General features: G+C 43.5%; 1 protein-coding gene across 2 annotated transcripts in view; it reads right to left on the bottom strand.

Annotated features, from left to right (window-relative positions):
- KCNH1 (potassium voltage-gated channel subfamily H member 1) overlaps positions 1-3563 on the bottom strand; it is a 416616-nt gene extending 413053 nt beyond the window's left edge. For both annotated transcript variants that reach the window (XM_068538430.1, XM_068538431.1), the window contains exon 1: positions 3485-3563. In XM_068538430.1, coding sequence (XP_068394531.1) covers positions 3485-3563 — 79 coding nt within the window. The remainder of the gene's footprint in view (positions 1-3484) is intronic.
- Between the last annotated feature and the right edge of the window lie 8578 nt (positions 3564-12141).

Genomic DNA, 12141 nt, shown 5'->3' with positions numbered 1-12141 from the left:
AAGGTCGTTTCATGGTGTACCATAAGGAACATGACGCTGGGGTCAAGGGGCTTAGGGTCTCATCAGTTTTGCCCTTAAGTATCTGAAAAAGTGTACTTGCTTTCATTTCTTCATTTATACAATGATAGGGAAGGAAAGGCAGACGACAGAGTACCTAAGATCTGTCTCAGCCGACAGTTTGATGACTTCCCAGACACCAGATATTCAAATGCCCCAGAACAAAGCCAGTTCTATTATCCATTAGCATATAATGAGAGATTTTTTTAAGGATGATAAAAACAGTTCCACAGGCTAAGTCATAGTGGCTGGAGAAACAATGATGCTACAAGAAGGATGAATGATCCCCTCTAAAGAACTGCCTCAGGCACTGTCTGCCTGCCACTTTCAGTAAGTCACTTAATATTCCTAGGACTCAGTTTTTTGATCTGTAAAAGAGGAACAATAATACTGCATAGGGCCACTAGGAGAAAATACCTAATAAAATGATCAGAAAGTATTGCTATTTTGCTCTATTTACAATAGCCAGGACATGGAAGCAACCTAAACGTCCATCAACAGATGAATGGCTAAAGAAGATGTGGCACATATATACAATGGAATATTACTCAGCCATAAAAAGAAATGAAATTGAGTTATTTGTAGTGAGGTGGATGGACCTAGAGTCTGTCATACAGAGTGAAGTAAGTCAGAAAGAGAAAAACAAATACCGTATGCTAACACATATATATGGAATCTAAAAAAAAAAAAAATGGTCTGAAGAACCTAGGGGCGGGACAGGAATAAAGACGCAGACGTAGAGAATGGGTTTGAGGACATGAGAAGGGGGAAGGGTAAACTGGGGCGAAGTGAGAGAGTGGCATGGACATATATACACTACCAAACGTAAAATAGGTAGCTAGTGGGAAGCAGCCGCATAGCACAGGGAGATCAGCTCGGTGCTTTGTGACCACCTAGAGGGGTGGGATAGTGAGGGTGGGAGGGTGACACAAGAGGGAGGAGATATGGGGATATATGTATATGTATAGCTGATTCACTTTGTTATAAAGCAGAAACTAACACACCACTGTAAAGCAATTATACTCCAATAAAGATAATAAATAAAGTATTGCTATTTTAAGGTAAAATGCTATTTAAATACTTTAATGACCCCCCCAAAAAAGGGGCTGGTGGATTTTAGGAGACAATCAATATTTTTAAATAGATATTTTTCCATCACAGTAAAATAACATGATGCTTCTAGATACTGTGATATTTCCAAGAGTCCAAATTGTTTTTTCTCTTTGGGTTCAGGAAATCCAATGAAAGGGGGGTCACTAAAAACTTAAATCCCACATTTCAAGATCACAATCTTTCTGAAATAATAGATCATTTTAAATGTTCATCCACCTCCCCTCCCAAGATGTTTTGGTTTTGCTGTTGATGTTGTTTGGTTGGTTGGTTAATCAGAGTCAAGCTGTTGGAACTGGTGCTGAAATTAAAAGGCCAGTGCTAACAATGCTACCAGGCACTTATTCTATTGACATTCTACACCTGCTTACCGTGGGGGGAGGGGGGGTGGTCCTAGAAGGTATTCTGCCTTCTCAGCGCCAGGATTTTTTGTAATTGTGTCAGCTCCAGAATTCATGGTTTTCATTATTTTATTGTGGTATCAGCTCCAGGATTCTTAAATTCCTCCAACAAGCCTAAGGAACCCTGTGATTGCTACGTTTAAGATTCTCTTGCTGCTCTCTCCACTCAAAAACAGAATAAGGTAAATGTTAGATGCAGTTTCACCTCTAACTTAAAGAACACTGCCTCTTCACCAATAAATGGAATTGTCATTGATATTTCTGAGAAAGTTTATGTCACTGGCAATGGGATCCCCAAATAGCAAGACTCTCTTCATCCCCCTCAACAGGCCAACAACAAAGCAATCACAGCAAATTAACTCTTAGATGGTGATTTTACTTAAAAAGCCACAAACACCTCCAGCTTTTTCATGGCTGAAGGGTTCATTGTGGCTGTTCATGTAGTAGTTATCATCCCCTTCCCTCCCCAGGTAATGGCTGTGACCTTGTTCTAAAAGCCACCTTAGTTTGAGTGAGGAAGTCCTTGAAAGGAAAGGTGATTGACCCAAAATTCTTCAAGAGTCACACAATAAATGATCTTTTTTTTTTAAGTACTTGAATAATACACGACGATTTGCTATCCTAGTGATAAGTTTTTTATTATAAGATAAACTTAAATCACTTTTTAAATTAAAGAGTATTTCCTAGTAGCATAAGTCACTTTCATGCCCTTCCCCTGAATCCCTCACTAAATCCCAATAGAAGCGCATAGTTTTAACACAAGCTCCTTAAGGCTCCGTAATGGTGATATTTACACATTTTTAAAGTCCGCTTCCTGAGTTGGCGCCTCACCTCCTCCTAATACAATGTCATCTGTCTCTGGAACGAGAGTGGTCCAGGAGCCTGTAAAGAGCGTCTCTAGGCTTGTCCTCTTTCATTTTAGCCCGTTGATGAACGGGTGTGCACTGCACCTTCCAACTGCTGGGTTCCTGTTTGCTCTGTAAGTGCTTTAGCCGGGAAGCTTTGCTGTGGGTACTAAAGGCTTTTGAAATGTTTCCATTCCATCCCTGCTCCTAGGACTCTCGCCTCCCACCGCTTCACGCCGTCTTAATGCCTCTGGGAAAGAGAGGATCCGGGAGCTCTGTTTTATTGAGTAATAGATACATTTACAGGTTTGGTGAGTTTGGGAATGTATAGGGGAGCAAGAATTATAGACATAAAACACTGCTGTGCTTTGGAAGAGAGGAACGACGACAGGTTTGTACCTGTGACCTCTTGGCCAGCTCTGCACTTGTGCCCCTCCACTTTCCACCTGAGTCCAGGAAACTCTGCCCCTCAGGAGACTTCACTTAACCTCGAAGGGTTGGGTGGCTGAGGAGGTGGAATCGGGCAGCCTGCAGCCCGTCCCTAGGTCCCTACATTCGTACTTTTCAGCTGCCTGGATGGAAGGTGGAAGCAGCCGCATCCTCCCATCCCTCGGGGGCCGGGACTCGGAGTTGCGGGTCTCTACTGGGGCTCTCTCCCGGTAGAGGCGGCGCCGTGGGGAACGGCCAGAGAACCCAGAGAGCCTAAGTGGAGGGGCGGGCAGTACCGATGGGGGAACGCGCTGCCGTTCCTGCTGAGACCAGCTTCCCATCACTTTTCCCAGTACTTTGCTCATCAACTGTCACACTCCCTGAAGATGAGACCGAGAAGGCGCGAGAAAGGCCCAAAAAGCGACCCCAGGAGAGCTCTCCTCTTGGGATGGGGGCCCATCAGACCCCGCCCCGCCCTGCCCACCTCTCCTAGCCTCCGGGAGGCAGCCCCCAGCGCCCGCGCCGCGGCTCCCAGCAGAGCCCCGGGGTTCTGCTGCATCTGCTGGCGCCGAGCGGCGGGAGGCGTCTGCAATCAAGGCACAGATAAAAAGCAGGGGTAACAAATCCGGATGCATCTCTTACCATTGGACCGCCGGACAATATTCTCCAGAAACGTGTTTTGCGGGGCCACCAGTCCCTTCCTGCCACCGGCCATGGTCATCCTCCCGGCAGCTCGGGGTCTGGGGGCGTCCCGGCGCGGCTTCTCAGGACAGCAGCAAGCTGGGCGCGGGGCCCGCGAGCGATCCCGGCTCGAAGCGCCCCATGCGCCCCACGGGGACCCGGCCGGGCAGGGGCGGCGGCTCCCACCGGCTGCCGCCCTCGCGCCCTCTTCGCGCCTCCCTCCCCGCGGCCCGCCTCGCACTGCACTCGCGCGGGGCTCGCCTCGCCGCAGCCGCCTCCGGGTGGGCGGAGGGAGCCGCCGCGCCCGGGCCCGCGGCGCCCCCTACCGGGCGCGTGCCCCCCCGCCAGCCTGCGGGAGACCTAGCGGGGCGCTCCCGCAGCGGCTGGGAAGCCGAACGCGGCGGTGGGCCAAGGCTGGGCGGGCAGCGCCACCCTCTGGGCACAGCCGGGAAACGTGTTCAGGACGCGTCTTGGGCTGGATGGAGAGGAGGATAGAGGAACAGCTGTCTTAGTGGGTTAATTCCCGACGAGGTCGCACGGAGTCGAAGGGGAGCATGATGCTGTGCCTCTCCTCCTTTGCTCCGTTTCAGGCCGGAGCCCTTGGGACCTCTGAGGCTCCTAGAACATCTTCCTGCTGGCCCCTAGGATTTCTTAGCCTCAGTTGTGAAAGTTGCCCCACCTGGATTCTGAAGCCAGTGTTTGACCACTAATTAATGAAGCATTGTAAGCGGTCAGACTTGCAGAGTGACTGGCTGAGCTCCAGAATAGCTGTCTTGGTTTGTTTTTAAAGATAACCAAAGGCAAAAATGCAGGCTCCAGACGTTTGACAAGTTTGCTTGCTGGCTGACTTGATTTCCACTCTTATCCAGAGAATATTTTACTAAAAGACCAAGAAAATACATGTATATATACAGAAAGTTTTTTGTTTTTTGGGTTTTTTTTAGCTGAAGCACAACCTGTTATGATCAGTGTGTGACGTTAGGACACAGGAACAGTGTGTCTGACAAACATATAAACGGGGGGCTTCTCTCTGAGGGCATATGCTGGGGGGGGGGCGGGCATTGGGGGGGGCAGCTTCCCCGGACATTTGACATCAATTAAAAAGCACAGCCTTGGCTTGATGGATGGGCCACCCTGCTGAGGATGATGTGCTGGTCTTCACATCTGCCTCCTGTTATAAGAATCACATCAACCCCAGGTTTCTGGGCAGGAGCTCAGACAAGTTTGTTCACCAGTTTTGGGAGATTTCTACCTGCACATAGGCTTTATCTGTCTTTTCACTATGTATCCCCAGAGGGTGTGTGATCAGAGACTAAAGACATGCCCCACAAAAAGAATGAGTTGATAGTGTTCTAGTTAGTTCCAGGCTGAGGCAACCAACAGTCTACACAAGAATGTAAGAGGAAAAAAACTGTGCAACCTCAGTTGTCTGGGTTAACCATCCTGACGCATCCTAATGTATTGCAGATACCATCTCAGTTTATTCATCTCCAAAACAGAGGAACTAATTCTTGCCCAGCAATCTCTCAGAGTTGCTGTGAAGATCAAATGTAATTATGTAGGGGACAACACTCTAAATTGTGAAGTACTACACCAAGATCAGACGTCATCATTAGAGTGACTAAATAAATTGGGCCATTACAGGCATCACCCTGTGTCTCATCTTGTGGAGACACAAAATAAACAAATGACGGCTGTTTGCAGAGTTAGGAAGGCTTGCATGGGCTTTGAAATCAGTAATGATACACTTCTTCCACAAGATAACATTCTACCTGGCACAGCTGTCACCAACTCAGAGTTGTGATTTCTTAAACCCTAGCTCCGTCTAGTGGTTCTTTGTTCTATTACAAATGAGATAACAGTGTCTATGAGACCTTTGAAATGTATTGATGCTGAGTTGGTTCAGTGGTGTCTGCCCACTTCATTTGAATACATTCATTTGAATAAGGTTCTTAAGATTATGTTATCTACTGCACAAACATGCCCAAGGGAAGACTTTTCATGACGATATTAAAAACCTATCAAGCAACTTCATAATCCTGCTTGTGAAATGAATATAAAGAAAAGAATGGGGGGGGAGCTATCAGAGATAGTTAATAAAATTTCTCAGATTTTAATGAGCTCTCATGTTTCAGGGCTCGAGTATAAAGGAAACAGATTATATTCATTTGAGGTGAGAGATGTTAAAGCCTTGGTATGCTACCTGATAAGAAAAAGAAACAGGGAGATATCTTCCATTTTAATTTCAGATGTGCTACTCCAGTGGCTCTCTGCATGCTCTGTGTGTGTGTGTGTGTGTGTGTGTGTGTGTATTGGCACTGTTTTGAATGCTATAATTTTTAGCGGCACACTCAAAGAGATTAAAAGACTTAACACTTAAAAAGTCAGCAATCTTTAACCACCATCACTATTCAGTGTGAGGATATCTCACAGCATCTACAAAAGCACATCCTCTGTTCCCCCATTCCCTTGGCCTACCCTCAACACTATCTGACTGTGGGAATAAAGCCGTGTTCTGCCCTGTCCAGGTTCTCTTTGATATTTGTAGGCCTAGGTTGCACATGTTCAGTAAACACAACATCTTTTTTTTTTAACTTTTTATTTTATATTGGAGTATAGCCAATTAACATTGTTGTGATAGTTTCAGGTGCACAGCAAAGTGACTCAGCCATACATATACATGTACCCATTTTCTCCCAGACTCCCCTCCCATCCAGGCTGCCACATAACATTGAGCAGAGTTCCCTGTGCTATACAGTAGCTCCTTGTTGGGTAAACATACCATCTTTGTTGGGGCTGGCTTGACAGTACCATATACTATGCTTCTTACCTCTTACTTTCCACCTTCTGGTCCCTACTCTGTATTCAATTCCAAAGTTCTGTCTGAGATCTAGCACTATAATGTAGGAAACTCAGCTAGAACAAACTTTAATCTTACAAACTGGTCAAAATTGGTAACACCTTTGTAATAGATTCACAATACACCATTGTGCCTTGGCAAAGAGCCTCTGTATTTTCACATAACAGGCAAAGCCACTTTTCATTCAAAGGTACAACTTTAAATACCTGGGACCAGAGTGCCAATTAAACTGCCTCTGTCCCTCCCTGCAGAAATTGGGTTATATCTGTCTAGAACTTCTACCAAGAATAATACAGAGTATGAAATGAAAACTTCTAAAATTTTACACCAATGTCTGTAGCCAGTGTCTCAGTGGTCCTCCTCTCCTACACCCTCAGTATTGTGGTTACCCCTGGATTATAACACATGGTTATGTCTGTATCATACAATAGATGGCAAGCTCCCTGAAACACAGATGAACTTTATCAATCTTTGTTCTCATAAATATAATTAAGCCATGGTGTAATTTGTGACTTCACAAAATGAGTTCATAATGATGAAGGCATAACGCTACAGAGAGATCATGGAGCTAGAGCTCTACAGACTAGCTGGGAGAAGAATCCAGGAGAGGACAGAAAAATCTCAAAGCACAACAACAAAATTTATCAAATGAAGAAGAAGGCAATGCCACACACCAGAGGGGGCAGATGGCATCATACAAAGACAGGAATTACATTTTTTTTTCTTTTATTAAGACCATTAGATACAGATGACATATTTCAGAAAGCCAAGAACCCCTCAGACATTAGGAGAGTTGCCTATGAGTCCTGGAAGTCCTGGGAGCCAGAATGGGCAAGCAGCGGTGCTTCCTCATCAGAAAACTAGTAGCGTTTTTAGGAGAAACTGAACCTAGAGATGATTTCGACTACCCGGCCACCATGAGTGAAATATCTAAAGGGGGAGGATTATGCAGTATGGGAAATTTCAGCTTCTATAACCCAATGACTGACTTATTATTTATTATATGTAATTTCTGTTCACAAAATGTATTTTCTAATAGACATATAGGAAGTGTTGGGCAGGCCATATCCATTGAAAGGATCTATTCTGTATTATAGATATCTCCTCCCCGCCCTATTCCCACCAAGTGCTGGGAAAAAGATGAGAATCTGCCTCAATAAGAATCATAGTTCATGAATGTAATTGACTGCAGGGAAAAGATGCACTAATGTGTGTGTGACACTCAACTGCGGCTAACCCAATAGGCATTTTTAAATGTTTGTCAAACTGGGTTATATCCTTCTAAATGCCCAAAGCTATTATCCTTCTTTCTCATTTCCTCTTATCAAAAGAGAACAAGATCTTTTACCTCATCCTTCTCATGAAAAATAATGAAAAGCCATTTACAACAGTCTCATTTTATTATAACAAACATCCGCTTGGAGTCTAGCGTACACCAGACACTGGACTAGGTTCTAAGGAAGAAAAGATGGTTATGAGTGGCACCTGCCCTCACAAAGCTCAGTAAACACTTAGTGAGCTCTTAGCTTCTTTATGATTTCTCTCCTTTCAGCTACTTTCCTCTCTCAGTTGTGTCCTCCAAATCTTGCTGTCCTTGTCTGCAAACTACATTTCAGCTTGATGTCTTCACTAAAGACTTTCCTGCCTTCTCTTCACTGAGACTTGGCTCTCCCCTAAGGCCTTCGAGTCCCACAGACCCTACTCCTTTGGAAGATATTCATCTGCCATAGCCCATGTACCTAGAAGCCAGAAGTTGAGATGAGAATTCATCCAGTTCCTCACTACCATATCCAAACCACTATTCTTCTACATTCATATAAAATTTCTCCTTTGAAGTTCATGATCAATAAAAATAACTCTATTCCTCTTCACTTCTTTAAATAGATTTAAGGAAAATTGTATTCCATTTTGAAAAGGTTGAGGTGACTGAGGGACATGGCAGAGAAATATCAAGTAGGCAGTTGGATGCACAGGTGCAGAGCCCAAGAGAAACATCTGGATGGAGCCAGAGATTGAAAATCACCAGCTTATAGCCTTCAAAAGAGAGTGAAAAGGAACAACCTGGAAGTGGGGAGAATTGGGAGAAGCTATTTCCTAGAAGGTCAGAGGGCGAGGATCTTTAAATGGGAAGCGTAAAGAACAGAATCATATGCTGTGTGCTATAAAAACTGGAAAATGTCCACTAAATAGAATGGTTAGTTGGTCATTTGAGACCTTAGTAGGAACATTTTCAATGGAATAGTGGGGACAAAGCCACATTACAATGGGTTTAAAGGATAATTGGAAAGTTACAATCCAGATAGGGACTGAGCTAGTAAGTATTGCCTTTCTACCCCAAACATATAGAAATGCCAAATAAATTGTTTTTAAGCTTATCTTTAATATATAGCCAAGATCAAAAGCAAATAGGGGGAAATTTCAGAGGTCAAAAATAGGAAGGAATCCATAGCAGTTGGCGGGTATACAGGGGGTGGAGCAGGGGAGTGTAACCCCCAAAGAAATGCTCCTTAGCGTCTGCAGTTTTAGTATTTGTGTGATGATGTCAGCTGAGGACACAGGCCCCATTCATGGTGGGGAAACTGGAACTGAATCCCTGATGGACTCAGGAACCTGGAAAAATAGAACCTACAAGCCCAAGCTCTCAGCTGGTCCAGAACATGGGTGGAAACAGTTAACCTTCACAAATCAGAACCCCTTGACCAAGTTTTCCACATATGTGGGATAGAATTGTCCCAGCTACCCTCACAGTGTGGGAATTTTGTGCCAAGAAATTTATACAGAAATGTCACATGACCCGGTCAGAAACCAGTAAGAAACTGCCCTGATAGGAAAAACTTATACCAACCAGTACACTTTAAGGTACAACTGGTAAAAATTACCCCCAATAGTAAGCATACAGACGTAATTACAAATTATACCAAGAATAATTCTACACCATAAATGAAGTCAAATTAAAAATTGGAGAAAACAACAACTGAGGAACAATGCAGACTGGAGCAAGTTGAAAGAGACTTTAAGATGCATATTTTAAATATTCAGAGAATAAGAAAGAAATGTAATCCTTAAGGTAAAAACAAGACACTATGACAAAAAATAAAAAACAGGCAGATTTTGAAAAAAATAAAGAAAATTTAAAATATTCACAGAAATAAAAAATCCCCTGGGTATTTTAAACAGTAGTCTAGACCCAACTAACTGGAAAGGAAATTACACAGAACGTAGCCTAGAGAATAAATAGATGGGAAATGTAAATGATAAGTGGATGGAGTGAAAGGCTCAAACATATGTCTGAAAAGAACTCCCTAAGGAATAAAAACATAGATAGGGAAGAAGCAATATTCAAAGGGATAATCAGAATAAATTTTCCAGAATTAAAGAAATCAAATATCTCACAATTAAAGAAATTCTCAAATTGAAAAGGCAGGATAAATGAAAACAAACAACGAATTGGATTCGTTCAAGATGGCAGAGTAGAAGGACGTGCTCTCACTCCCTCTTGCAAGAGCACCAGAATCACAACTAACTGCTGAACAGTCATTGACAGGAAGACACTGGAACTCAACAGAAAAGATACCCCACATCCAAAGACAAAGGAGAAGCCACAATGAGATGGTAGGAGGGGTGCAATCAAATTTGATAAAATCTAATCCCATAACTGCTGGGTGTGTGATTCACAAACTGGAGAACACTTATACCACAGAAGTCCACCTACTGGAGTGAAGGATCTGAGCCCCAAGTCACGCTTCCCAACCTGGGGGTCCAGCAACGGGAGGATGAATTCCTAGAGAATCACACTTTAAAGGCTAGTGGCATTTGATTGCAGGACTTTGACAGGACTGGGGGAAACAGAGACTCCACTCTTGGAGGGCACACACAAAGTAGTGTGCACATCAGGATGCAGGGGAAGGAGAAGTGACCCCATAGGAGACTGAACCAGACCTGCCTGCCAGTGTTGGAGGGTCTCCAGCAGAAGTGCAGGAAGGCTGTGGCTCACCGTGGGGACAAGGACACTGGCAGCAGAAGTTCTGGGAAGTACTCCTTGGCGTGAGCCCTCCCAGAGTCCACCATTAGCCCCACCAAAGAGCCCAGGTAGGCTTCAGTGTTGGATCGCCTCTGGCCAAACAACCTAAAGGGAGGGAACCCAGCCCCACCCATCAGCAGTCAAGCAGATTAAAGTTTTACTGAGCTCTGCCCACCAGAGCAACAGCCAGCTCTACCCACCACCAGTCCCTCCCATCAGGAAACTTGCACAAGCCTCTTAGATAGCCTCAAGATATCCACAAGAGAGCAGACAGCAGAAACAAGAAGAACTACAATCCTGCAGCCTGTGGAACAAAAACAACATTCACAAAAAGATAGACAAGATGAAAAGGCAGAGGGCTATGTACCAGATGAAGGAACAAGATAAAACCTCAGAAAAACAACTAAATGAAGTGGAGATACACAACCTTCCAGAAAAAGAATTCAGAATAATGATAGTAAAGATGATCCAGGACCTCGGAAAAAGAATGGAGGCAAAGATCGAGAAGATGCAAGAAATGATTAACAAAGACCTAGAAGAATTAAAGAACAAACAAACAGAGATGAACAATACAATAACTGAAATGAAAACTACACTAGAAGGAATCAATGGCAGAATAACTGAAGCAGAAGAACGGATAAGTGACCTGGAAGACAGAATGGTGGAAGTCACTGCTGTGGAAGAGAATAAGGAAAAAAGAATGAAAAGAAATGAAGACAGCCTAAGAGACCTCTGGGACAACATTAAATGCAACAACATGCACATTATAGGGGTCCCAGAAGGAGACGAGAGAGAGAAAGGACCCGAGAAAATATTTGAAGAGATGATAGTCGACAACTTCCCTAACATGGGAAAGGAAATAGCCACCTAAGTCCAGGAAGCACAGAGATCCCGTACAGGATAAACCTAAGGAGAAACACACGAAAACACATAGTAATCAAATTGGCAAAAATTAAAGACAAAGAAAAATTATTGGAAGCAGCAAGGGAAAAATAACAAATAACATACAAGGGAATTCCCATAATGTTAACAGCTGATCTTTCAGCAGAAACCCTGCAAGCCAGAAAGGAGTGGCATTATCTATTTAAAGTGATGAAAGGGAAGAACTGACAACCAAGATTACTCTACCCCGCAAGGATCTCATTCAGATTCGATGGAGAAATCAAAAGCTTTACAGACAAGCAAAAGCTAAGAGAATTCAGCACTACCAAGCCAGCTCTACAACAAACGCTAAAGGAACTTCTCTAAGTGAGAAACACAAGAGAAGAAAAGGACCTACAAAAACAAACCCAAAACAATTGACAAAATGGTAATAGGAACATACATATAGATAATTACCATAAACATGAATGGATTAAATGCTCCAACCAAAAGACACAGGCTTGCTGAATGGACAAAAACAAGACCCATATATATGCTGTCTACAAGAGACCCACTTCAGATCTAGGGACACATACAGACTGAAAGTGAGGGGATGGAAAAAGATATTCTATGCAAATGGAAATCAAAAGAAAGCTGGAGTAGCAATACTCATATCAGATAAAATAGACTTTAAAATAAGGAATGTTACAAGAGACAAGGAAGGACACTACATAATGATCAAGGGATCAATTCAAGAAGAAGATATAACAATTATAAATATATATGCATCCAACAGAGGAGTACCTCAATACATAAGGCAACTGCTAACAGCTACAAAAGAGGAAATTGACAGTAACACAATAATAGGGGGGACAT

The sequence above is a fragment of the Eschrichtius robustus genome, chromosome 3, assembly GCF_028021215.1.
Source record: "Eschrichtius robustus isolate mEscRob2 chromosome 3, mEscRob2.pri, whole genome shotgun sequence".
NCBI lineage: Eukaryota > Metazoa > Chordata > Mammalia > Artiodactyla > Eschrichtiidae > Eschrichtius > Eschrichtius robustus.
Note: the sequence above shows the minus strand (reverse complement) of the source record. Positions and strands in the feature narration are given on the sequence as shown.